At 47.0% G+C, this 27,193-nt stretch overlaps 1 protein-coding gene across 3 annotated transcripts; it reads left to right on the top strand.

Moving 5' to 3' along the window:
- Positions 1-532: 532 nt before the first annotated feature.
- KLHDC4 (kelch domain containing 4) lies at positions 533-27,193 on the top strand. Of its 3 annotated transcripts, XM_064160082.1 has the most exons (12): positions 533-725; positions 2,063-2,154; positions 3,099-3,177; positions 4,478-4,576; positions 7,481-7,617; positions 14,048-14,140; positions 15,018-15,177; positions 21,928-22,009; positions 23,763-23,971; positions 25,297-25,699; positions 26,210-26,326; positions 26,623-27,193. In XM_064160082.1, the coding sequence occupies exons 1-12, from the start codon at positions 627-629 to the stop codon at positions 26,808-26,810; spliced, it is 1,758 nt and encodes a 585-aa protein (XP_064016152.1). In that variant the 5' UTR covers positions 533-626; the 3' UTR covers positions 26,811-27,193. The 3 variants fall into 3 exon arrangements, with proteins under 3 accessions (XP_064016152.1, XP_064016154.1, XP_064016153.1); XM_064160083.1 differs by lacking the exons at positions 533-725; positions 2,063-2,154; positions 3,099-3,177; positions 4,478-4,576 and adding an exon at positions 5,484-5,568; XM_064160084.1 differs by lacking the exons at positions 2,063-2,154; positions 3,099-3,177; positions 4,478-4,576; positions 7,481-7,617 and having other exon boundaries at positions 705-725.

Genomic DNA, 27,193 nt, shown 5'->3' with positions numbered 1-27,193 from the left:
GTGAGGGCAGGGGGCCATTTTGTGGGTTCAGCAGTCCCCTGGCGGCACGGATAAACAGCAACGCGGCAAGAGCAGCGGGGACTCTGCCGGTGGGTGACAGGCAGTGCGTGAAGCCGCAGTAAGGGCTTCTCCCCAGCCTCGCAGGGCTCACAGGGCTGAGCCAGGCCAGGCCGCTCCCGTCCCGTCCCTGACCGCAGCACTCCCTAAGCCCCGGTCCGCAACCGGGAAACCGCCAGAGGGCGGGCGCGAGGGCGGGCGCGAGGGCGGGCGCGAGGGCGGGCGCGAGGGCGGGCGCGAGGGCGGGCGCGAGGGCGGGCGCGAGGGCGGGCGCGAGGGCGGGTCAGTGGGCGGGTCAGTGGGCGGGTCAGTGGGCGGGTCAGTGGGCGGGTCAGTGGGCGGGCCAATGGAGGGCGCCTGCACCGATCCCTCCGCGCCTGCACCTATCCCTCCGCGCCTGCAGGGGGCGCGCATGGCCCCGCGGCTTGGCCAGGAGGCGGACCGCGGCCTGGAAACGCCGAGCCGGAGCCGGAGCCGGCGCCGCTGCCCGCCCCGCGGCGCGCTTGGGGCGGCAAGTGCGGTTCGGCCAGCGCGGTGCTGGCGGAGCGGCCTAGCGCGGCCTCGCAGCCATGGGGAAGAAAGGGAAGCGGGAGAAGAAAGGGAAAGGGGCCGAGAAGACAGCTGCTAAGATGGAGAAGAAGGTGTCCCGCAGAGCCAAGAAGGAGGAGGTGAGGGCTGGGAGCAGGGGGCTCTGGTAGCCCCAGCTCACAGATCTTGGGCCTCCCATGGCACTTCGTCCGTCTCGGGGCGTTTTGTGAAACGCAGTCTGAAGGGACAGTGATAGGGAAGGCGGCATGGAGAGGCTGGCGGAATGGGTTGGAGGCAGAGGTATTTCACGTTGAAAGTAAGGGGAATTTATGCAGATGGCAAGCAGCTGTAACTTGGTGAAGTGATTTAGGGGCTCGCAGGTCATCAGCTGGGTACAAGACGTGCAGGCAGAGGGATACTGAGGTCAGTGCCTTTCTCATGAACCTTTTAGAAGTTAGTTTAGGGCACTCTCGGTGAAGAAGTGGAAAAGCAGTGCTTGTGTCGCGCCCGTGGGTCAGTGTGGGGCTGCAGAGTCATCAACGCCCGGCACTCGGAGAAGAGAATAAACCGTGTAGCTGACAACTGGGTGCAGCAGGTGGAAAAGGACGACAAGGAAAAGGATAATAAATGCAATTTAAGGGTCTTTCTTACTTTCCTGTTCTTCCCTCCTTTTCTGCTGGAGGAAAATGCTTGTTTCTCTCACTGCTACAGTGAGTGTATCTAGCCCTCAAACTAGCTACCTTTATAAGGTCAAAATGTGATGTTACCGGCGTAAGGCAAAATTTCAGACATGGAAAGTGCCAGGGTACAGCTGCAGGGAGAGCCGATGGAGCTGATTCTGTGCTACAGAGGCAGCATCCCCAGAATTTGGAAATCCCTGCTTTGACCACACCTTAGAGGTTAACTGAAGGGAGGTGGTGAGCAGCGAGGGTTGTGGGAGACAGCGCATCAGAAGATCCCTGCTTCTGCCCTTGCAACTTGGTGTGTCTGTGGCTTTGGAGGCAGACTTCATTTTTATTTGACAGAAGTTGGAATAAAAATAATGTGCAGCTGTCTTTTCAGCTTAAGTATGAACAGGGAATAGAAGAGTGTTTCCAGTGCATTTAGTCTTTTTTCCATAGCAGACAAGAGGACCAGCTGGGCTGTAGCATGTAGCTGCTTATAATTGCATTTAAGGCTTAAATGATTTGTGTGTATATGCTGATTTGTGCAGTGATTCTGCTGCAGAAATAGCAGGTGTGCACTAAATGCCTTTGACATACAATCCTTTTAGGACTCTCTGAATGTTATAGGGGAGACTAATCTTTGAGGTGTGTGTGGAAGTACTTAGTACCCATTTCTTGTGACCCAATGAAGGGAATCTTAAGCAGACAACTTGTTTAAAGGAGGGAAATCCTGAGATTGGGTATTGGTTTCCTGTGGTGTGCAGGTTGCTTTCTGAATGTCAAGGAGCTCACATGTGTCTTTTTATTTTCAGGAGGATCTTGAAGCCCTGATAGCAGAATTCCAAAGTTTAGATGCTAAAAAGACCCAAGTAATTGAGTCATCCTGCCCACCCCCTTCACCTAGGTAAGCAATTAAGGCTTTGGCTATCACTTAAACAGTGGCTGATGATGCTTATGATGAAATTTATTCATTTAAAGTTATTTCCTGAGAATGCAAGGCATAATATCTGCCACAGGGTGTATCTGCCATTATAAAATGTCTGGTATCTTGTATCTCAGGTTAAAAATGGGCCCAAAAGCTTTTTTGGCCTTAATATCATCATCCCATCAGGTTTAGACTGTAGTTAAAAGTTAAAGAGGAAGTCTTTGATTCAAACTAGAAAGCTGAAAGGTCTGGAGAGGCAGAAGGATGTGCAGTGAGATACAGGACACTTCATCAAACACAGCTTTAGGTCCACATACTCCTAGGTTCTGTATTTCTGTTTCCTGTGGCTTGTTAAAAAAGCACCTTTCTCTGTGATACCTGTTTTTGTCTCTGCTCAGAGCACTACTGTTAATTTCACAGAGTTGTTAAAGTGGTTCCTTAGTTCCTCCTTGGGAGTGTTAGAGGTCTGTCTCTGCATGGTGCAGAGCCCTTTGGTGGGACACAGATTGGCAGTGACCAGTGGTGACTGCAGAATAATGACGCAGATAAGTTGATCTGAGACAGTTCTACCCATCGTTATGTGCCCTCATAAAACTAATTCTTTTTCCTGACATACCAGCATTAAAATTCAAGAGCTCATGTCAAAAGGCATGTTTAATGAGAGGGGAGTGTGTGCTCCTGAAATAGGAGAGGGTTTCAGACGCTGTCAAATTAATCTTGCCAGAAGTTTGCAAGAAGTTAATTTCTTTGAGAAGTTTTTAGCCCTGGGGGGAATATCACAGCCTGGTAATTGGGCAGATGATGGAGAGATCTTTTTGGATAGAGGGCAGAGGTGGTAATGTGAGTTAAAGGCTGCAGGCTTCTGAGCTGTGCAGGGCTCTTACATAGGTACTTTCTTTCGGCCATCCCTCTTTGTTCTACAGGCTCAATGGCTCCCTCTCTGCTCACCCTGAGAAAGATGAATTGATCCTTTTTGGAGGTGAATATTTCAATGGCCAAAAAGTAATGTATACTTCCATTTTTTTCTTCTACCCTCTCCCTGCCTTTTCCTGTAATTTGCATGAATCTCATTTGAAGTGAAATTCAAGGCAGAAGTCATAAAATATGTATTTGTCCTTGAATGAGAGCAAAATAGCCTTTTAATTCTGCCGTGATACTGTCTCATGCCTGAACAGCTGGCAGGAAGGAGACATGCTAGAACCCATTAAGGAGTCAGAGTGATTGTCTCAGCATCAATATTTCAGGGCTTTATAATTTCTCCAGACTCACTTGTACCCATATCTGCCCTTCACTTTTTGATAACTATTGAAGAATCTCTCATCTTCCATCTTTCAAAACAAGATACTTCTGCAGTTTTTGCTGCTGGCAAGGCTCTGCCTGCCTTGGAGGTGGATACAGTAGCAAATGTTTGTGAGTGAATTTCTGAGAGTGTTTACTGTGCTCCTGGAAACAAACTGGTCTTAATAACTCTTAAGAAGTTGGACTTCATGATCCTGCATGTCTTTTCCAACCTGAATGTTTCTGTGATTCTGTCATTCTGTATGCACTGTTTCTTGAAAACTTGAGCCTGCCAATGATACTTGGCTGCCTTAGCATCACCCAATGTCATGTGCTAAACTAATTCTGCCTGCTTCACTACCTGAAGCTGTTTCTATCTCTGGAGGTGAGCAACGGTTTGGGCAACTTTAACCTGCACATCTGTGTTAAGCTCCAACTTTAAGTCACACAGAAGCATCCAGGTTGGACAAAACCCTCAGGATCACCAAGTCCAACCTAGAACCCTACTCTGTAAGATTCACCTTATACCATCTCCCTAAGCACCACATCCAAACAATCCTTAAACAAATCCAAGGTCAATGATTCCACCACCTCCCTGAGCAGCTCATTCCAGTGCTTGACCACTCTCCCTGTGAAAAACTTTTTCCTAATGTCCATTTTAAACCTACCCAGTCTCAGCTTGAGGCCGTTACCCCTTGTTCTGTCTCCAGTTACCTGTGAGAGGAGACCACCAGCTTCTCCACAAAGTCCTCGTATCTTGACCTATCAAAGTCTTAACCAAGGCTTTGAGAAAGAACAGTCCAGTTCAGTGGATCACTGAAAAAGTTACTGACTCTCAGTCTAACGGGGGAAGTAGTTGTCCTCCTACCCTGCCTGATGAGGTGAGCTGATGCTTTGCAAAGCTGTGCTGTTCTCCTTTTGTCCTGGACTCACAGCTAACCCTCAGAAGTTCCTGTACTTGGACAAAGTGACTCCATCCAAGGCAGAGCTGTGGTGATGTGTGTTTTTGATTCCTCTCTAACAGACATACCTGTATAATGACCTCTATGTTTACAACATCCGAAAGGACAGCTGGGCCAAAGTAGAGGTCCCCAACCCACCACCAAGGCGATGTGCTCACCAGGTAAAGTTCTGGCTGCCAGAGCAGCAGCTGGAGTGGTTCTGACACCATGCTGAAGATGGATGGGAGTTGCTCTGGGTTGGTTTTTCACCCTTTGAGGGTTTCTGCTTCTGTCCGTTCACCTTATAAAGGTCTGCCAATGGCGTCACGCCATCTCTTCTGCTCAGGGGGCCTGCACAAGCCACTCCAAGGTGCTTGTGCTGTCTGATCACTGGGTGGCCTCTGGAAACGTTGACTGTGGAATGAAGATTGGAGGTTGTATCTGTTGCTTCTGCAGAACTCAAACAGGACTCATGGGGGAGACTCTCCTTCTGAAGAACTCTCTTTGCTGCAGTTTGTAGGGACCGACTCAGCCATCCCTAACCCTAGAGTGTCACTGAACTTTTAAAATGCTGTTCACGTTGGTTGTAGCTCTGAACTTGCCCCAGGTGCTCTGAATGGCCAAGTTGTGCATGATGACTTCTGTAATGCCCACAGGCATTACAGATCCAGACACTCCAGCAGTGTGAAAGCCTCATCCATTCCTTTAGGATGTCCCTGTCGACATGTAGCAGTTGGGCTTTGCCAAGTGTCCGGGCTGTGTGATGGACCACTAGCACTGTGTGCCCTGCCTCTGGTTTGTAATTTCCTTTTTTCCTTAGCACATGGGCTGCTTTTCTGTTATCTGTAAAGGCAACAGACAAAGTTGTTTACATTTTCTCTGGGATATCATAACACTCCCTTAGAATTCACCTTGCTGGTGCCTCTTATCATTAAGATCACTGGCTGATTGTGATGATGAAGGATTTGGGTTTGTTTACTCTTATGTGAACACCTGCACCTTAGAAACTGGACCAAAGACTTGTGTTTTTTGCAGGTCTTTGGCCCTCACCAGCCTGGTAGATTATCTTACCTGTTGCAGCAAGTGGCTGGGTGACTGGTACAGTTCAAAAGCTGCCATACAGGATGCAAATGTTATTTTCCTCCTCATGGCCAAAGCTCTTTAGAGCTTCCTGGTAAGATCCAGTACCTTAGTTAGGTTGTTATGCTACATCCTAAATACCAGTCTTGCTCTGAGCTGTGTGTTCTTGCTTGCACTGACAGGTTCTACCTTGATTTTTGTAGCGATTGGCTTCAGAGCCTAAATTCCATAAGGAGATTCAAACACTTTTAAGTAAAAAGGAGGTTGCTTGATAGATGTGGAGTTGAGAGGTGCGTGTTGGGGTGTTGATAGCCAGCAGGTGGCTGTCGAGCAGCTGAATGTGAGCTGAGCAGGCAGGCTGTGCCTCGGGGAATTGCCACAGGATCACAACAGAAACAGAATGAGAATCCTGCCTAAGGAGTGCTGCTTCGACAGCATTTTCTGCCTGATAATTAGTCACACAGGAAACAGTTTATCCTCATTAGTTCACCAGTTTGGTGTCTTCCGTGTGACTTCACTTTGAATGCATTGTTTGTATTAGCTCAGAGGTGAACAGAAGCATGCCTGGGGCTTTGTATGTGCACGTTTTCAGTCTCTGGCAAGCGATCCTCTGAGTTACACTGCTTTGGTTACATCAGTTCAGATAGCTGAGGTGAGGGTACCATGGATGGGCATTGTCAGTTAAGGAAAAGATTGGGCTATAGAATGAATTTCAACCCAGCTCTCCAAAAGGTCACAGACAAGTATGAGCAGGCTGTTGTATCTACCTCCACCCTAAGCTTTTAAGCAGTAGATAACTGAACATCAGGAATGTGTCCTCTTTGTTTAGAAAGCTTCATATTCCCACAAATCCTGCTGAAGGCACACCCCATATTTCCTCATGTGTTTAGTCATTGCATGTATAGGCTGGTTGATGTCAAGGCATGGTCATGTGTCTGATGCTAAAAAATCATCTTCTTTGCTGGGAAAGATAGGTAATGAAGTCCTTCTGAAGGAGGAGGTCATTGTCCTAGTGTTGATCTGTGATGGGTACCCTGGAAAAAACATCTGTGGAAGAATTTGTTTATAGCATGAACAACCCAGGAAGTCCTAGTCAATGAAGAAATTTGCACAGTCATAGTTTTCTTTTGAGGTTTCTTCCATGGTCCTTAAGCAGGTGATTTTTATGAGGTCGAGTCTTGCTCTTCTTTCTCTGCTTTTAAGTGTCAGTTTGCAGTGTTTCGGTGCTACTCTGTGCAGAAAAATTCAAACAAACCTCTTTGATACTCTCCCCTGCTAATTGCTGTAATCAAAGCAGTAGAAGTCTCCTCTTTTCCAAGTATTGCACATTTCCTTCGTGTTTGGGGTTTTGTGGTTGGGCTTTTGGGTTTTGTTTGGATTAGTTTTTTTCAGAGGGAGCAGTAATGCTTTTTAGATTTTGACAAATGTAAGGTTTGGACTTGTGCTGCAGCTTGGCTTCTATACTGTTTGTTGTTTATACTCAATAAAAACTTCAAAGGGCGGTTGTGTGCTCTTAATGGCCTCTTCCATATTTTTTTCCCTGTGTTATTCTGCCTGCCTGGTGCTATTAGGTGTATTTTGGAGGCAGGGAGTGTCTGCTCTTCCCATGGTGTCCCAGTTTGTCTTCTGCAGGATGCTCTTTATGTCACTAAAGGGTGGGTGAAATGTAGCTTAACCTTAGGTCTTGGTGAACAGGGAGATTTGAATAGTTGTTAAGTTAAATCCCAAGGATGCTTTCACAAGGAGCTTTGAATTTGTAGAGCTAGAATTCAAGCTGCCAGGAGGTGAGAGAACCTAACTCCTTGGCTGGGTTCCCTTTGCTGTAGGGAAGGTCTGCTAAACAATGAGTAGCTTGATTTTAAAGTTGCCCTCCCTTCTGCCCCAGTGAGCTGCTGTTGTCACTTGTCTGCTCTCTGGTATTTGAAAGAAGCTGCCACATCTGACTGATAAAGTTCTCCTGTCCAGTTCCTGAACCTTCACCTGATCCAGCTTTCTTTTCCTGGCAGGCAGCAGTGGTGCCCACAGCCGGTGGGCAGCTCTGGGTGTTTGGAGGGGAGTTTGCGTCTCCCAATGGGGAACAGTTCTATCACTACAAGGATCTCTGGGTCCTGCATTTGGCTACCAAGACCTGGGAGCAGATCAAGTAAGTGATGGACCATCTTGTCTAGGCTGTGCCTTTGCCAAGAAAGATTGGACTAGATGATCCTTGAGGTCTCTTCTGATCTGGGATTCTGTAATTGTGTGATGTTTTCTGAAGTCAGCCATGTTGACAGCATGATCTGAGTTTGATTCCTGGTATAGTGCTGTGATTTCCAGTCTGTCTGCTCATCTCTCCTCTGCATATAGAGGGCTGGGCTTCTCCAGACTAGTATGAAGATCTCCAAGTTTTACCATTGCTTGAGAAGACAGCTTGTATCTACCCACAGAGCCAACTTCACTCCTGATGACTGGCATGTGCTGCCTCAAAATTCCTGGGGATAAACAAGCCAATAATTCAGACCTGTCAAAGTAAATCAGTGCCAAAAGCCTTGGGAGTTTTTGACAGGCATTAAGGTGTCAAAAAACCTTCTGTGGATCTGACCTGACTTCCTCTGCTAATGTTTCCTTAACCTTTGGCTTGTTTTTTTGCTGCTTGTGTTTGTGTGAGAGAAAAAGATCTCATGGATCATCCAGTGGACTGAGAGGCAGGAGATGTGGCTTTGGGTCTGGCCTTCACGTAAACTTTCTCTCGGACTTTGGAATTGTTTTGGCTGTGGGATTAGTCAGACCACAGCATTGGGTGGGCTGGAACTCCAGTACCACTGACCCTTAAGGTGGCACTGGGGAAAGCAGCAGCTTTGAACACTTGCTCATCTGCTCTTTGGCCTGTTGAGCTCCTGGTTATGAGCCCCGTGTTCCTCCTTCAAATAAGAAGGAGTGCAAGTGCCTGTTCTCGGTGTCTGTCTCTTGCACAGTAATTGTAAGGGTGGTTTAGGGCTGGGCTGTGCAGAGGTGGACACCCCTGACCATACCTTGGCACATGCCTGAGTCAGTTGTTATTCCTGTCTGCCTTTTGTCCCCTCCCTACAAAATGGTAGTATTAATGTTGCCTGATGGGGAGAGGAAATCTGGAGGTTTAATTTTATTGATGTTCCTTCAGCACTGAAGGAACTCGGGTTTGAAGGTGCAGGAAGAAATGTGGAGCCAAAGTTCAGACCCCCCAGAGATTCCAAAACTAGCTAGGCTGGAAAGATGCTTCATAGCACAGGATCCTGGCAGCTCTATGAGAATCCAGGAATTGTCCTTTTGAGTAGCTCTGGGAGGCTGAGGGAAAACTGTTTGATTCAGAAGTGACTGTTTCCTGCCCACCATTGTAGTTCTTGGCTGCAGACCTGGAAGTGTTAAGTTTACTAACCGCTGTAATTTGTTGTGTTACAGGAGGCCAGGTTTACTGTAGTGAGCCTTACTTGTCTTTGAGAAGTAGGGGTGAGAGAAACCCTTCAAAATGATGGAGGGCTGTTTTAAGAGGTGCAAGGATTAAAAAGACCTGTCACTGTGCAGGCTGATCTGCCTGTTGTGAAGACAGAAGCTGACGTAATGACTGTGACTGTACCCCTCCCAGCTCCCCCAAAATAACTTCTGAATCCTTGGCTCACTCTCAGCCAAATAAAGGGGATGAACTCAAATGTCTCACATCCCTTTCATGTAAGAGAAGGGGGAGGTGGAGATGCTCACCAGAGTTGGGAAAGGGTTGGCATTTAAACCAAACTCCTGGTTGAAATAATCTCACCAGCAGACAGTGTTAACACCTAGCTACAGAGAGAATGAGACAAGGAGGTTGTTTTTTGTGAGCCATTGGAGAATCCAAAGGAGGCTTCCTTAGCTCCACCACTGATGGTGCAATTTGTTATCTTGTGTGTTTGAAGATGCACTGCTGTAGAGCTGATTTGGGGTTTTCCACTCCCAAAACAAAGGCTGTGGTACCTGACCTGCCTGGGAGGAGGAAATGAGGTGATCACAAGGCTCTACTCAGCCTGCATCTTATCCCGCACAGGGCAGCAGCAGTGAGGATGCTGAGTGTGACCTATGCTGTCTTTCAGCCTTGATGGAATTTTGCAAGTGCCTGTGCCCTGGTCCCAGTGTTGGTACAAAACAAAGCGCATCTCCTTCTCATCCTTGGGCAGAGCTCCAGGAGCTGCACTAATGAGGCATCTGGTGGAGGAGGCTGGGAGGGGACGTCTTTGTTTTAATGCTAACCTGACTGAGTGTGAAAATCAAGTTTGTGCTGCCTCTTTGCTTTTTTCCATATGGCATCTTGATTATAGTCTGCCTGGAAAGGGGAAAAGGAAAGGGCAGAGATGATTACTGAATTGCATGAGGGACTTTTCTCTTGGAAAATGATGATCATAACACTTGCTGCATTTCCCTTCCTTCAGCATTATGATTTTTTTCCCGTGGAACCCTATTGGTGCTCTCATTTTTCCACATACCATTCCTCACGTCTGTCTGAAGTCAAGCTTTTACCTGATTTTGGATTGCCAGTAACTGGCTTGGTTGACTGGTGGTGGTGAGGGTCGGCTTGGGGGCTGCTGAGAGAGTAAACATTTCTGGGAAGGCTAAATGGAAGGGGCACATTGTGTAGGTTTGTTGGGTCATGGTGAGGCACGAGCTCAGGCATGAGAAGAAGCCTTCACCCAGCAGACTAGTAATTCCATATGTCCAATCTGGTAGCAGTGTTACCTGGGTAAATGCCTGGGGATAAGACATTTGAGATACAAACTGGTATTGAGTAAACTCAGCTGGATTTGGAAAACATCATTTTAGTGCAAATAAATAAGAGTAACTTGGTCTGGCCTAAAGAGAGAAAGCTTCTGTCTATTTTCTACATGGGAAGAATCCCATGTGCCTTTTTTCAAGTGGGTGTGAGTGTGTTAGTTGGTGTGGATTTAGTAGCTAAGATGACCCTGCTGTGTTCTGAACTTGGAGTTCTAGGAAATCTAGTTTATTCCAGCCTCATAGCTTAGATTTCAGACTGTTGTGCTGTCCTTCTTGGCCCACTGTTCGTGCCACAGACCATCCTGGTGCAGGAAGAGGCTTGATTATAAAATACTTTAGAAAAGAGAACCTTGAATTCAACTCATTTCTGTGAGTAACATTCATCTTCCCAGCAGTCTTTGCAGACACAGCACAAAGATCTCCATTATCTCCCAGCACAGTAGTGCCAGTCTGCTTGACAGAGTTAAAACCTGCTCCATTTGGCAATATTTGACTATGTTTACTTGCGTTTTGCATGCACAAAAATGGTCTAAACACAGCAAATCTCAGCCTGTTAGAAGACTTGCCAGCAACTGACTTTGACTTACTGGAACACTTTGCCACGTGTGTGATGCACAAGGTTTTCTCAGTGCATAAACTGTTTGTTACTCACTGCCTTAGAGCTAAGACATGCTTTAACCTAATAGCCTCATTCCTTCCTCAAGAGAACTCTTATTCGGCTCTCTGTGGCCCACTGCACTCGTCAAAGAGAGACGGGGGAGCATCAAGCTTTGGGGCCGTGGCAGATCCCTCCTCCATGTAACTCTTTGTCTTGCTTTGGAGCCTGTGTTGCTCCCTTTAATACTGGAATGTTAATGATCCTTCCCATCACAGCTCTGTGAGATGTGGTGCTATAAATACTGCAGAGGAACGTTTCACAAGCATCTGTTCAACGCTGTTTACAGAGAGAACTGGAGCAGTCACTGTTGGGCGGGACGCCTGTCAGCACAGGTTTGGTTCTAATTGACAGCTCTGCTCTCTCATGTGCTCTCTGTCATTGCAAAGATCAGGTCCTGCAGCACAAGGTGGAAAGCTGCACTGGTGCTTAAAAGGAGAGTATTTTGGTGTACCATTGAGTGGATTTACTCTGTCAACCTAGAAGTGACCTTTGTGAACTTACTCTTTGGTAGTTCAGGGTCCAAATGTACAACTTTACAAGGGATTTGAGGGCTTTTGTGCCTTGTGACAATTGTGTATTTGACTTCCTGACTATCCAAACATGGATGCACTGTCTATGTGTGCCACTGAACAGAGCCCTTGTTGGCCTTTGTGAGCCTGAGATGTAAACCAGAACACAAAGTCACTGGGTTTCAGCTGCCGTGAGTGCTGGAGGATAAAAGTGCTTTGTCCTGAAATGTCACTGTGGTGTTCTATCACTTCTGTTGTTGTGGAAGGGTTCCAAGATTCATTCTCACATTTCTTCCTCTGGATGAAGAATGAATGAAAAGGTAACTCATTTGTGCAGTCTGTAGCCACTGTCTTTAATTTTTGAATCTGGGTGCTGACTTCAGGTCTGTAGGTCCCAGGGTAACTCCACAAGCAAAAGCACATTCTTTCTGGAGCAGTTCCGATCAGACTCATTCTGTACGTGTGGAGAGCCAGTCCTCACCCAGACTCATCTTTTAATCTATTTTTAAGAAAAGTCTGGAGAATTTGCAGCTCCCTCCCACATGTCTGCTTTCTGGTCTCAACCCCATGAAGTGGAATATTAATCATAAAGCCTGTGAAACCATTTCCTAAATGCTTGCTTTGGACCATGAGCAAGGACATAGGTAAAAGGATGCAGTCTGCATTTGGGAAACAAGCTTTGGAGTTTGCAGCAGGTGCCTTCTGGAGTGACACCTGGTTATAAGTATTGACAGTCCTACCTGACTATGCCGTTTGGTTTTCCCCAGTGTTGTGTTTGGGGACTGGGGATGAAGGCCATTGGCTGAATAATTCCATGTGAAAGTACTTCTAAAGAGCAGTTGCTGCAAGTTTAGAAGGGTATGTCCTTACATCAAAAGCTGTCAACTTTCCTTTACAGCTGCCTCCTGTGATGTGTAGCATTAAGGCCAAGAAAGCTGAGATGATACAATGCTGTGCAGACCTTCTGGAACCATGTTTCAGCATCTTGTGTTGCTGGGCTAAAGAAAGGAGGAAACAGCTTTATGACTGAAAGCAAGTGGTACTGGTGCCAGTGAGACTTCCCTGAATTCGGATCAAGCCCCAGCCTGGATGTTCTTTGTGTGTGACTCTGAGTTAATTGTACTCAGGGGAACTTGTTTACTAAAACACACATCAATGAATAAACTTTTTATTGCTCAGAATTGATTCCTGACTTGGAGGAAATCTGTCTGAGAAAGAAGGCAGAAGATCCTCTCTGAGGACAGAATTTTGTTGTTAATGTTGATTTTTAATTCCTTCTTTCCATTAGGAAAAGAAATTACTTCCTTTGGAGTAATAACATGGGAGCTATGTTAGAGAAGGGAAAATAATGATTTCAGATCTTGATGAAATTAATACCAGAGATGCTGTTCCGCAGGGTGACACTTAAAAATCCAGTAACTGCCTAGCAAACCTGACTCTCTCAGCATAAAAAGTCCAGGCAATCAATATTAATTGAGGCTTCCCCAAATGCTGCTGTTCTGCTTGGAGTTTTTCATGAAGGCTGGTGCCTTTTTTGATGGGGAACAAGGACCCTCATTTTCTCTCTCCACAGAATTGCATCATCACACTTCATGGCTACCTGCTGCCGGTTTAAGTGTAGCGGTGGGGCTGTGGGTTTAGGTTTTACTGTTTTTAAAGGTGAGCAGCTTTCTCTTTCTTTAGGCCCTGAGTCTGCAACTACTTCACAGATGTTAACATTGCCTGTTTGAGAAGGCTTGCTGAGTTCAGTGCTGCCAACCATATGTGCTTTGGGAGGCTCCTCAGTGAGAGTGAAAGCCTGATAGATCAATCCATGGATTACAGAGAACACACAAAGCAAATACTGTTTTCTCAGGGTTTTGGCCTGAAGTTGCTTTTGTTTGGAGAGTTGTTGAAGTTGTTTTTGTTCTCTCCCCTACGATGTTCAGTCTGTGGGTGAACATGAAGGAAGGTGTACCTTCGTTCCCTCTCAGGAGTGTCACTGCCAGCTGCTTGGCTTCGCATACAGCTTTTGGATGTGACAGATGGGGTGCTGTTGCTTGTTCCTGGAAATGGAAGTGGCACATTTAACTGAAAGGTCAGGAAGGCTTGAAAGAGCAGAATAGAGATGTGCAGCTGCTTTTTAATGTGCAGGATAATAATGAGGATTTATTTTGCTGCAGTGCCTCCGTGCTGGAGGAAATGTAATTTACAAAGCCTTCTCAGTGGTTTGATGTTGTATCCTAACTGCAGGTGGATGAGTGAAGACAGCATAGGTACGTGATTTCCTAAGGCACTGAAGGAGAGGCAATGTCAGATCAGGCTCTGGCTCTTACCTGGGTACTTGGAGAAAACATCTCTGTCTGAAGTACCTTTCTTGTTAACTGCTATTCATTAAAGTCTCCTGACTCAAAGCAGAGAAAACTCGAAGGCTTTGGGAACTGTTAGATACTAGACCCTTATCAGTAGGAATAAAACTGTTAGTGCAAAATGCCAGTGTGGCAAATACCAAGAGGTAGAGGAAGAAAGCATAGAGGTATATTAAGGCAACAAAGGTCCCCGTGGTTCCAGTTCTAGAAGGATCAGCCCAGCTGCCAGTGTCTTCAATAAACATGGACTGACATGCCAGGAGAGAGAGTTGTGCTGACAAGTGGAATTTGTTTGTATTTCAGGGCATCAGGAGGTCCCTCTGGGCGAAGTGGACATCGAATGGTCGCTTGCAAAAGGCAGTTGATTGTCTTTGGAGGCTTCCATGAGAGCACGAGGTGGGTTCCTGCAGGATGGTATGGTGTCCTCTGTGAAAAAGACAACAGAAATTCACCAGTAACAAAAAAGCTGGGCTTTGCTGGGAGGGTTATCCTCAAGAGTACTGCTGCTGAACTGGAATTTTATGTTGTACAAGTGATCTTGAGAGTTAGTCTTCAAATGTTTGAGAAACCATTGTACCACTTAGCTAATCACTGAAGTAGCTACATACCCTTGTAGCTCAAGCTCAGCACATCACCTTTGGCTTCTGAACTTTGTCAAAGATCCTTGCCTTTCTAGAAATATCTTCTCCAGTAGACTCTTACAGCCTACATGAGGTCACAGCTATGATGTCATGGGGACTGTGAAGGCAGCTGAGCTGTGGATGGTCTCAGACAGGACACAGTATAACTGGAGTCTCTGGGAGCACAATGCTTCTTGCAGAGCTCCTCCTAGTCTTGCCTGTGGCCTTGAGAGTTTAACCTATGCAGAGCATTTTCCTCTATCAATATGTGAGCTGGCCAGCAGGAGAACAGGGCATAGGGGTGTTTTTACCACCTCCTAGACAGACATACATTGAAATCTGTTTTGATCTCTTGTGTTCTGATTTAACTTAACCTTGGACCATATTAACAATTACTGAGTTGTAGTAATGACAAGGGTAAAAAAAGAACCCAGAGAGGTCTTGCTTAAAGGAGCTTTGTCAAGTGCAAGTTGCTGCGTTGAAGCAGTAACCTTCAACCAAACAAATCTGTGTTGCTATGGAAGGAGAAAAGCTATAAATGCAAAGAGTTGAATAGAGTTTTGCACCCCCTCAGGGGTTGCTGGTGATAGTTTATCCTCTCCTAGATGGTGACTGTCACAAAAATCTGTGATGTGACAATTTGCTCTCCCTAGAGATTACATCTATTACAATGATGTCTATGCCTTCAACCTGGAATCCTTCACTTGGAGCAAGCTGGCTCCTTCAGGGATTGGGCCTGCTCCAAGATCAGGATGTCAAATGGCTACCACTCCTGAGGGCAGCATAATCATCTATGGAGGCTACTCCAAACAGGTAGGAAGGGCTTTGTGGTAAGTCATTGCACTGTTTCCTGCATCTAAACTGAATAGTTGATGGAAAAGCTAGGGAGGTAAAATGAAAACTACACTGTTGCAAACTCAGGTCGCTTGACTGAGGCCAATGCGATTGTCTTGGCCAGTGCTGGCTGTAGAGTCACTGTGATTTGGCTGCTTGGAGAGGCTAGAAGGCTTTAGAGCTTGGGAGAGCAAAACTCAGATCTCCGTTCTGATTCCACTGCTGAGTTTCACAAGCCTCATCCCCAGTGCATCACATAACTGACCACTGCTCTACTGATGATGTTGCCACACATCAGGCCTGCCACTGATGAACACTGTGTGTGTTGGCCTGTGGTTATGCCAGATTGGAGTGAAGGTGCGCTTTTGTCTGTAGGTTGTTCAGGCTGCTGCCAAGCAGGAACCATCTGATCATCTCATTGTGCCTTTTTTCATGTGATTGTGTGCTGATTGAGGACCTTCTCTTGCTTAAAAGGAATTTTGTGGTTTCCTTGCTAATCTAACCCAGTATAAGGAAATGATGTCACAGAGGTAGGAATAAGCAGCCAGGAGAAATGACCTTTTTTAGCAGGAGTGGTGGTTACTGCCAGCTTTAAGCATTCTCAGGCAGGACTCATCTGTGTTCCAGCACTTGCAGGTTAATAGCAGCAGCTGGCAGGAGACTTGTACTTGCGTGCATCAGGAAAAGGGTTAAGGGAGCAGCATGAGTTAGCAAACTCAATAAGCCCAAGGAGAGTTTTGATGAGCACCAGGCTTCCTCTGCCTTGCTCCTGGCTTTGTTAATCATGGTAATTTATACTGGGTAGCCCTTTAGACCATATGTCCTGACTGACCAAGTATCCATGTCTCCACGCTGGGCAGGAAGAAGTAAATATTTCATTGAGCAAAAGGCTCCTGTAAAAGCTTTTAATGTTGTGAATGCAGACAGAAGAGCTGGATCCCGCTGCTGCTGTCTCAGTGGAGAGGCACCGCTTCCAGCAGCGCGTCGCTGGGGGAGGAGGACACGTTGTTCTTCTGATGTGAATAAATGAACAAAGAAGAAAAGCAGGGAAAGGAGAGGGAAGATAGTCCAGCTATATATTTAGAAGCATTTGTGCCTCCTCACGGCCTGCGCTCAGGGCTCTAGCTCATCAGATGTGCATTTGATTAAATAGCAGTAACAATACAGAGGCATTTTCTACCCAAAAGGGCTTTGTCCTCTTTTCTTTCCCTATCCTGTTTCCTCACTCTAGAGGGTGGGAAGGAAGCATGAGCCTGCATGCTATGCTAGAGGTGGATCTCTGGTGGCTACTGAAAGTATCTGGGTTCCAAGAGCACACTGAGCCCCATGGAAGTACAAAAGTTGTTGCATGTTTGCCGTTGATTCTGTTCCATTCCACTTTACAAGCGGGGGCTCTGTCACACTGCTCTGTGTTTTGAGCTAATAAAAAGGAAGTAGAAGGTACAAGGTAATGCCAAGCTGCACTCAGCCTTTATGTAAGGCACTGAGCGAGGGTAAGCTTTCAGATTAGAACAGCCACTTCCTTTGTAATACAGAGAGCTAAGTCTGCTTCTCTCTGATGTGCTCTTCCTAACAGAGGCTTCACTTGTGCTACAGAACACATGAGTGAACTTCCAGGCGTATCCGGAGCACTGAACAGTATTTTCTTTGCAGCTTTCTTGAGATGCAAAGCAACAAAGGTTTAGCATGCTCCTGAAAATTAAATTCAGCAAGATTTAGCCTCTCCAGAAGAAATACAACTTCATTAATGTGTGACCATTTGATTCTCTTCATCTTGTTGCTTATAGCTGATTGTGCATCTCTCTGGGCTTACTTGGAAGTGCAGAGTCGTTTGGCTTGCGAACTCTCCCCAGAGTCATTGGCTGTGGTACTCTAGAGACAAGGAAGAGGTAGATGGTGGAGGAAACAATACTTAATTGGCACGGGGCAGGCACAGGAGAAGACCTATTCCTTGTTTCCAAATAAAGAGGCAGATGCTACACTTGGGAATGCTCTGAAGACATTTTTGGCTGTATGAAGACATTTTTACTTACAAGGGTCCAAGCATTCACCAAGTCATACAGGCATTAAAAGGCATGACTGAGTTGCATCTGTGCCATATAAAAAGGGGCAGCTTTGTGTGGAGGCCTCTTACAGCCAGAGCTGCCCCAAAGCATGTAGATGTTGTGAATTGGTTTGGAGGGAAGAGAAGTGGAACTGAAGCTAGTTGCTGTGTTTTAGCGTCAGCCCAATATGGCTGTCACATCACTGGAGGAGAGCTGTGTTGTGGCAGGGCTGCTTTCCTGTGACGGGCAGTTGTGATGCATTATATCCTGTGGTCCCCTGAGCCCTTGTAAATCTGCTTTGAAGTACTGTACCAAAATAGCTATGTGGTCTGGTAAAATGCACATTGCCTAGGGCAAAAAGGGATGCAAGCCCTGGAGGTTCACGGTTATAGGTGGGATTGTAGACATCTTTTCTACCCAGCAGGTTGCTGGAGCCCCATAAAGCCTGAGCAACACTCACAGCTTGCAGCTGGGGTCATTGCCCTGATGGAGTCTGCCTGTCCTCAGTCTGGTCAGCAGATGTGAGATGGGAAGGCAGAAGCAGTGATTTGTTCCTGCTTTGATTTGCTGGACTTGAATGCAGAGCTGAGCCTGGAGGGTCAGTTTTCGGTCATGTCTGTCAGTCCAGGCTGTGTTGCTCAATTCCCTTCACATGACCTGCATGGAAAAATCTCTTTCATGGCTGGAGAAACAGAGGCAGAAAAGCTCAAGTGACTCATCTAAGGCACTCCAGTACTAATACACAGAGTCAGGACAAGATCCTTGCTACCCAGCCATGCCTTTGCCTGTGCCACCCACTAGATTTTGCTGATCAAGCGATGAACAACCAGGGTGCAGTTGATAAGAGGAGAGCTTTACAGCATTGAATGCAACTAACTTGACATGCCAGTGTACAAATTGGCAAGTGTGGCTGATACTCTAAAATGCACAGTTCATAGCCCAGTGGTCTTCCTATGTTCATCTCCTTTCATTCTCAGCCTCAAAATAATGAAGGCAACTTCTGCAGTCCCTTACAGAAGGGGATGTTGTCAGCTCTGCCTAAAATGTACCTCACAATCCCTCAGGGAGCTCAGGCTTGCTCTCCTGCTGAGCTTAAAGATGTCCTCACCTGTTTCTCATGCTGAGGATGGGTCTTGCTGTATGAAGCTGAATTTTTGGCTGTGCAAATCGAGGAGACCTCTGCATTGCTAGGCAACCTGAGTGCTCTGTGCCTGAGTGGCACTGAAAGTGAAGCCAGGAGGTGTTGGAGACTAAGGCTGCTCTACCTTGCAGGTGCAGGCAGCCTGCAAGCCATAGGAGGGCTGGCCTTAGACATGTGCAGGGCCATTGGATGCCAAAGACAACTGGCATGTGGTGTTCTTTTGGGTGTTGGGGTGTTTGGTGTTTTTAATGAAGAGCTTTGTAAAGCTGAATTGGATTCTGCTGGGAAATTACTTGTGGCAGGGCTGAAGTGTTTGCTTGAATTGCGAGGTCTGTCGGGACTGGTTCCCTCTGTAGTTGTGTCTGCTAAGGCCTTCTGCTGATTGGGTGCATTTTGCCATTGTTGGTCCCATCCAGCCTTCTATGATTCTATGTTTAGCACAAATCATGGTAAATTCTCATTCTCCACCTCAAGAGCAGCTCTCCATGCCTCAGTTTCCTTTTGAAAGGGGATAAACAGGCACCTTACTCTCTGTCAGTGGAGCTGAGGTGGGTTTTTTTAGCTAATGCCTGTAAAGCTCCTGTAACTTCATGGTATACCTGCATGTGGATTTCCAAGCCAGTTTTGTGCTTGAAAACAAGCACTTGGAACTTCAAGACAAGAAGGACAGTGGAGTGGAATAGGAACCTCTTGTGATGGACAGTGATCTACTTCAGGCAAGCAGATGCCCAAAGTGTGAGGGGATTGATCTCTCCAGTAACAGTGTACTCTGACTGGTGCAGTGCCTGCTTGTAAGCCAGTGTGAGTTGGGGAAAACAGGCATTTCTTTGACAACAAATAACTAACTCCCACTCTGCCTCATTGGGGTTTTCTCAGCCCGAGAAGCTTTGTCATGGTGCATACACAGTGTGTTTACTACTGTGTGGCTTTCAGCAGACTAATAATGGAGTTACTGTACACAGCTTGGGCAGTGGCAAAGCCAGCTGCTCTCTCAGTGCTTGCTGTTTTCCCTCCTTGCATGCAGGCAGTGCACATCTCACTGTGCTCCTACTTCAGCCAGTATGTCCCCTGCACATGTGAATGAGCGCTCTGGCTGGCATTTAAGGACAAAATGCAGCCTGTCTGGGACTGAGAAGGTAATAAGCACAATTTCTGTCAGCACAGGGGTGTTTGGCAGTCACCAGGGTGCACTTCAGTGCTCTAAGGTGTGAAGGCTCCTTTCCCTTCCCTCCCTCATGCCCTTTCTCCTCCCTTCCTTCCCTCTGCCCTGCCCATCCATGACAGGTCTTTGCTCAGGTGAGGCTTAGAAGCATGCCTTGTTAAGGTGATAGACAAAAAAGGCTGTTGTATCTCAGCTGCCCTCAGCCTGCATTGCATTGGTGACTTCTGCTTCTCTGGACCTGTGTGACAGCGACATGTGACATTGCCAGAGGATGGCACTTGCTTGGCACAGTGACTCACAGCCCTTTGAACTTGAGAGCTGCTGCTGTAGATGCCACAATAAAGGCACCACCAGGCTATGAATTGGTGTACTTGATACTTAACAGCACCTTTCCTAGAAGGCATTTCTTTCCTGCCCTGACAGCTCTCTCTCAAGGGTCTGTTTGAAGTGCTGCCCACTGCCAGCCTCTCCAACCATGTCTGCAGCACCAAATCTCCTCTAGCTATGCCTCAGAACCACTCAGCAATGCAAAAACTTGTTTGTTTTCCACTTGCTGGAGAACTGACAGGGGCTGAAGTTGTTGTTGCTGTATAACCTCTTCTTGAGAAAACAGGGCTGTCACTGATGCTCGTCTCTGCAGGCTTCCTGCCCCTTCTGTGCCTGATGTTCTCTTGCTTCAGGACAGCAGGTGGAATAGTGCAGTTGTTGACTTCTCTGAAGTGGTTGCCCAGAACTGGATCTCCCCAGTGTAGACATCCTGGCCTGAAGAGTGTGTCTTTCAGTTGGCTAATGGACATGTATAGGTACATGTGGAGAACAAGAAGACACCTGAGCCACTACCTCAAAGGAGCAGATTTCCTGAGGCAGCCCTACAGACCTCCATCCTCATCTTAACCGAAGCTTCCTTTTTGCACCACTGTGAGCAGAGATCTCTTCCCTCTAGCACTTTATTATCAGCCTTCCCTGGGGCTTCTCAGCTTTGTCCAAGGTATGGTGGTGTTGTGCAGTGCCTCAAGCACACTTTCTTCTGCCTCTGTGAGAACAGAATACTGGTGCTTCAAACTGGTTACTGCCATGCAGTAATAGCATCCCCTGGAGCAACAAAACCTGTCTAGTGCAAGGCAAGGCGTTGGGGTTTGGCAAGAGCAGGACAGCACTGTGCTGTTGTCCTCTCAGATGTACCCAAGCCCTGCTTCTCTTACTAAGGATTGGACCCAACCCTCCTAGCTTCTGCTGGAAGCAGCTCTCTTGCTATGCCATAACTCCCACGAGGAAGAGAATTACAAGGATCTAGGAGCTCTGCATGAAGGATGGGTGGATAATGACATTATTAAAAGACCTACTCTAGTGGTGTTGCATGGTGAGGCTTTCAAATGCTGCATGTTGCCATGAGCACTGGAGTACAGGGACAGGAGCAAGGGAAAACTGCATTTCATATAATGAGTTTAATTGCCTCAACTGAGACTAGATCCTGCTCTCGCTGGTGTCTTGCTGTTGCCTTTAGTAGGGATGAAAGTGAGGCTTCTGTTCCATTTCTGTTTAGAAATAAAAAACAACTATTGCCCAAGGTTCCCTGGGGGCCTGAATACTGAAAATGACATCTGGGGTTGGGCTGTGATGCAGAGAGAGAGCTGTCACCTCTGCTACTCTTGTAATGGGACAGACAGACCCTTTCTAGTCACAGGTCTGTACTTGGGTCTTGCAGATGATGCAGCATACTCTTGAGCTACTCAGGATTCAGGAGCAGAATCCCAGAAGGCCTTGTGACTCCTGTTGAAAGTTATGTGCCACTTTGATGGAGCAAGTTTCTGCTCTCTTACAGCAGGAGAAGCAGGGGCATGGATAGGAAATGAGTCCCTCGAGAGCACCTGATACTGTGGCAGAGTAAAAAGTAGGAGCGTGGGTTTCCTGTCCTTGCTGCTGCTCTTTCTTTTCCTCCTTCCGTTTTCCTCCCACTCCCTCCTTCTTTCCCTTGGTTCTTCCCTCCTTCCTTCCCTTGATTTTCCTTCCTTCCCTTGGCTTTCCATCCCCAGAGCAAACAGTTTTAACTGCTTGTGTTGCAGCCTGGAGAGCCCTGCCTGGTTGTTGGGGCAGAAGTTGCTTGTGGCTCGTTCCAGGAAGCAACGCTGGTTTGAACACTGTGGTTGTGAGCTACCTGCTGCCCCCGGGCCACAGTGTGAGCACTTGTGTTGCTTCTCCTTGCCCAGTCACAGTGTTTGTCTTCTCATGTGTAGCTTCAGGCTACGGCCAGGCCTGTCTGTGAGATGATGAGTTCAGAATGGCACATACCAACATTTCTGGGCCTCGAGAAGTTTGACTCCCTGTGTTTTGGGTCACTGAAACTGTTTCACTGATCGTCCCTCTCTTTCTTTCCACTGCAGAGAGTTAAGAAAGATGTTGACAAAGGCACTCTGCACACAGATATGTTCCTGCTGAAGACTGAAGGTGTGGGCAAGGAGGAAGGTAAGCTACTGCTGCAGCTGGGAGGGTTGTACTGGAAGTGATGCTGCAGGCCTCTGCATATAAATCCTCTCTGAATAACAGACCCAAAAACCCCCAAGTTTAGAACAGAATGTCTCTCTTAATGACAAGAGTTACACCCCAGTATTTGCTTTGGGGCTAAACACAGCAGATGAGTTGATTTAAATATATCTTCTTCCCAGAGGTAGCTTGAGTGCATTTGTGTGGCTCTAGCTGAAAAAGAAAGGGGCTAGGGGAAGGAAACAGGAGTTTCAGAGGAGTATATTGTAGGAATTATGTCTTCCTTGTTATAGTCTGAGGTGGAGTGGAGGGTCTCTAGGCTCCTTGCACAACTGTGAGAAGCTCTGGCCTGCACAGGCAGCTTCTAGAAGCATCACTAGAAAAGATGTTTTAGGGATGTTTTTATTTTTTGGTTTGTATGTGGGAGGGAATGAGGACAACATTTTGCAATTCCTCTTCTCTGGGACTTTTTGGTCACTGCACTTCTGGTTTGCAGCAGAAAATTGTTGGGATTTCATGATTCTTCCTGTTTTGAGAATCACTTTTTGAAGTGGTGTCTCACAGAGTCTTAAGAAAGATGATTGGGCTGTGATCTCATGAGATTACCTAGTGCAGGGATATTATCAAAGGTGGGCATTGGTTGGTTGTTTTACCTCTGAATGTCCCCAGAAATAAGAATTCCATCATTTTCTTAAGTGTGTTTTGTCCTTGGCTCATGACACGAGACAATCTTCTTTTGAGCTGAATTTCCCCAGTGTTAAATTTGTGATTGATTTCTGAAACCTGACCCTCTTAAAGTGAAATCTGGGGGGGGAAGGTTGGTCACATACTGTCTGGATTCCAGACCCTGCTTGCATTATGTCCTATTTATAGTTCATCTTGGTAAAATTGTGGTTCCTCCAGTGCCTAGCCCAGTGCAAAGGCTTCTCCCAGTCTGCAGCGTAGGGATTTGCTCTAAATCCAGAGTAGAAAGGATTGGAAGGTTTAGAGCACAAGCCTTCTGCTGCTGGTTAAAATGTGCTTGGGTCTCCATACACTGAACTGTTCTTACTCTGGGGGTTAAGGTGGTGGTGCAAGTTAGGTAAATGGAGAGAACTGATGTAGGATGGGCTCTGTGGGTAACTGAGGTGCATCTCCTCAATACTCAGAGGAAGTCAGGCCTTGTTTGAGCTCCATACTCCTGTAGAGATGTAGAAGCTCCTTGCCCCAGAAAGCACTCAGAGTTTCATAGAGTCATTCAGGTTGGAAGAGACTTTTGCTGTCATCAGATCCAACCATTACCCCTACTCCACCAAGTTCACCACTTAACTATACCACTTAGTGCTACATCCAAACGACCTTTAAACACACCCAGGGGTGGTGACTCAACCACCTCTCTGGGCATTGACCATTCTTTCAGTAAACAACTTTTTCCTGGTCACTAATAACCTGTGGGAACAGACCAGCATCTACCTCTGTATATTGACCTTCCAGGTCCATTGAGTGTGATAAGGATCTCTCCATAGCCTCCTCTTTCTCCAGCTAAACAGTTACAGTTCCAGTTCCCTCAGCTGCTCTTCATAAGACTTGTGTCTTATATGAAGATCCACCTTTGCTTTTGTTGAAGACACAGCAGCTTTCTGAGGGTAGGAGGGATGGAAATGAGTTACCTGCTGGAGTACTGGAGAGCCTTGGAAGGCAGGAAAAGGATCAGAATTCTCTGCTGATGCTCCTGTTTGCTTCTCTCCATTACCAGACAGGTGGACATGGAGTCGGCTCAACCCCTCTGGAGTGAAGCCCACTCCCAGGTCTGGCTTCTCGGTGGCAGTGGCTCCCAACAACCGCTCCCTTCTGTTTGGAGGAGTGCATGATGAAGAGGAGGAGGAGAGCATCGAAGGAGACTTCTTCAATGACATTTATTTCTACGACATGGGGAAAAACCGCTGGTTTCCCGGGCAGCTGAAGGTTCCATTCGAAATAGCACACAGATCTGCTCAGTTCATTCTGCTGGATCCTCTCACATATGTCCCTTTAGACTCTTTTTTTAGCCTCATGCAGCTTTCTTGCAGTGTGGAGCAAGCTAATTTCTAATAACTCAGGCTGCTCCAAAAGCTGAGCCACCACTATGTGTGGCTGCTGCTTTGATCTGTTACCCACTGACTGTGGAGGGGTGGAGAGGCTGTAGAACTGAAGCTGGGCATGTGCAGCTCCAGCAGGTTCTGCTCTCAAACCAGCTGAGTTCTCTGACTTTGTGCTGCCTCTCTCCTTCCCTGCCACACAGCTCCTTGTGCTCTCCACACCCTGCTTCTAGTGTGGTGCAAATTATCACCCTTCTGGGATAGAGAGGAAGCCTGAGAGACCTGATGGTTGGGCGCAAAGTGAGAGTGTTTCAGGAGATAGGCTGCATGTGCCCATTGATGTGTAATGCAAGATGAAGCAGAGCAGCCTGAAAACTTAGTGATGGTGTTTTACTGGAGGCCATTTCCAGGTCAGATGTGTGAGTCTCACATGAGATAGTTCAGTAAAAGCTACTGTGAAGAGCTCTTGTGTTGGGATCAATAAGCCTGCCTATTTTCACCAGTGTTGATGAGCTACTAGCAGAGATGAAATACTAACCTTGGCTTGTAAGAACCTCATAAATGTGGCTTTCAGCTCAGATCCTTGATTTTGTTTGAACCACTCTCAAGGGACAAGTGAGATACAATTGACCTGGCTGAGCTTCCTTCTTTCCACCCCAACTGTTTCTGGCTTTGCTCTCAAAAGAAGTCAATCACCAAATAACAGGCAAACATGCAATCAGATGTTTGCTTCCACCTTCCTAGCTGACTGTTCTCCAGCCCTTTCCCAGAGTACCTTGAAGACCTGGAGTGCTTCTTGATAATGCACTGTAATTTAGCACCCAGCAACTGGTTTGCTTCCACAAAATGGTGGGTTATTTTCCCTTGCTCCTGTCACAAACCAGTGGGCTCTGTGTGTGTTTGTGTGCAGCTGTGAGGTGGAGAGCCAAAAAGCTGTTTTCTGTCTCTTCAGCACATGCTGCTGTTAATGGAGGAAACAACTCCACACTGTGGGTTCTCCAGTAGTTTCATTGCTCCTTGTTTTATGGCTGGTGGAAGTTCCTGCTGAGTGGGAGGTGGCACCTGTCACTTGAGGCTTACAGTTGTAGTGAAAAATAACTGAATTCTCCCTCTTCCCTCCCAGCAGAATCCAGAGTATTTGTATTAACTGCTGTACCTGCTACTAGGTGCACACAATTCACACACTCTCCTGTTCCTTGTTCCTGTCAACAGGGACCAAAGTCAGAGAAGAGGAAGCGAAGACGTGGCCGACAAGCTGAGGCAGAGGGTGCTGGGGATGAGGAGATGGAGAAGCAACCTGCACAAGGCCCGGTGGAGATAGTCAAAGAGGTGGTGGCAGAAGATGGGACTGTCATGACAATCAAGCAGGTGATCTCTGGACTGTCAGATGAGAAGGAGAGGTCCGAATCGGAGGAGGAGGAGGAAGATGGAGCCTTGGGGCAGCAAGTGGAGCCATGCCCACGTTCAAATGCCATGTTGGCAGTGAAGCATGGGGTTCTGTATGTCTATGGGGGAATGTTTGAGGTGGGCGATCGCCAGTTCACCCTCAGTGACCTCTACAGTATCGACCTACACAAGATGGAAGAATGGAAGGTGCTAGTGGAGATGGATCCAAGTAAGTTCTGACAGGGAGGTGTCTCTTTCTTGCCTTTAGTGTAGCAACACTACACTAGGGGGGAAAAAAATCCCAACCAGTTATGGAGCTTCCTCAAGGGGTGGTGCTGAGCAGTGTATTTCTTATGGTGGTTCAGCCAAGGTCGTGTCTTGGGTCTTGTAGAGAGACCTTGGAAGAGAATGTCCCTGCTGTGCATAATGAGCAAAGGGCAGAAAGAGAGGAGGCTTGGTCTTGATCATGGAACTGTGAAGTACTGGGAAGGAGAACTGAGCATTGGTCCTAAGCAGCTTCTCCTTCATATCTCTTCTGTGATGTTCACTTTCTCCTGACTATTTCATCTCTTCCCACTCCTCCCCATCAGAGTCAGGCCCTGTACTGTGGGCAGAATACAGCAGGCCTCTTAAGGAGCACATCTATCAGATCTTGCCCTGGCATCCTCCATGACAGTTCTGAGTGTAGGAGTGGGAATCAGCTTGTCATTTATTGCTTCTCTTTCCTTTCCCATCAAAGAAACACAAGAATGGCTGGAAGAGTCAGACTCGGGTGAAGAGGATGATGATATGGAAGGTGCAGAAGGAGGGGAAGAGGAAGAAGAGAGTTCTGAAGAGGAGAGTGAAGATGAGGAAGGTAACAATTAAGATGAATGTTGCTTCCATACTAGTACAAAGTGGGTTTTAGTACAGGCTGGTTCCACTGCCAGCCCAGAAGGCCTTCCTGGCATCCAGGTGAGCTTTCCAGCAGAAGCAAAGTGCTGCTCTTAAGCTAGAAGAGACATTTCATTGGTTGCTGACAGGTTTTGAGCCTCTTGCATTTAAAGACGTAAGCTGAAGAGCAGTCTTGCCTGGGTTGACACAAAAAAGAGCAGATTGCCTTCATTAGCTGTTGGTGACCTCTCTTTCTGTCTCCCTGTCTGTGTGTGGCAGGAGAGGAGCAGCACCCACCCGTTCAGCCTGGTGAAAAGCACACAGACTACCTCTCCAGGACGGAGCAGTACTGGATTCAGCTGGCCCGCAGCAACATGGGCCCGGATGCCAAGGAGAAGAAGGTGGCAAAAGTGGCACATGCCATGGCAAAGACTGTCTATGAAAATTCAACTGAGGCTGTTCCATGAGTGAAGAAAGATACTGAGAGCAGTGGTCAGAGCCACTGACCTCAGCCTGATGGGCTGGGCAGTCAGCATGTCCAGAGGGTATCCTCACACTCCAGCTGTGAGCGCCTCTGGGCTGACCTATTTCAATACTTGTTTAATGTTCTGGATGTGATGTTACTGCTCTGGAGGTCCTGGAAGGGTCTTAAGGAACAAGACTGCTGTCCAAGCACTTGTTCTACTGAGGCTGCTGTGTACAATACTGTCATACTTGGGTTCAGAAGTTGCTGGGACTCTGTCAACATAAGCTGCACATCACAGTGGTTCATTTGGCCCAAATTCCCTACCCCAGCTGGGGCCAGAGTGTCCTCCAAAGGTTTCTACAATAAACATCTTTGGCTACATCA

Source organism: Pogoniulus pusillus, chromosome 20 (genome assembly GCF_015220805.1).
Source record: "Pogoniulus pusillus isolate bPogPus1 chromosome 20, bPogPus1.pri, whole genome shotgun sequence".
NCBI classification, from domain to species: Eukaryota; Metazoa; Chordata; class Aves; order Piciformes; family Lybiidae; genus Pogoniulus; species Pogoniulus pusillus.
This window is presented reverse-complemented; position numbering and strand designations above follow the sequence as displayed.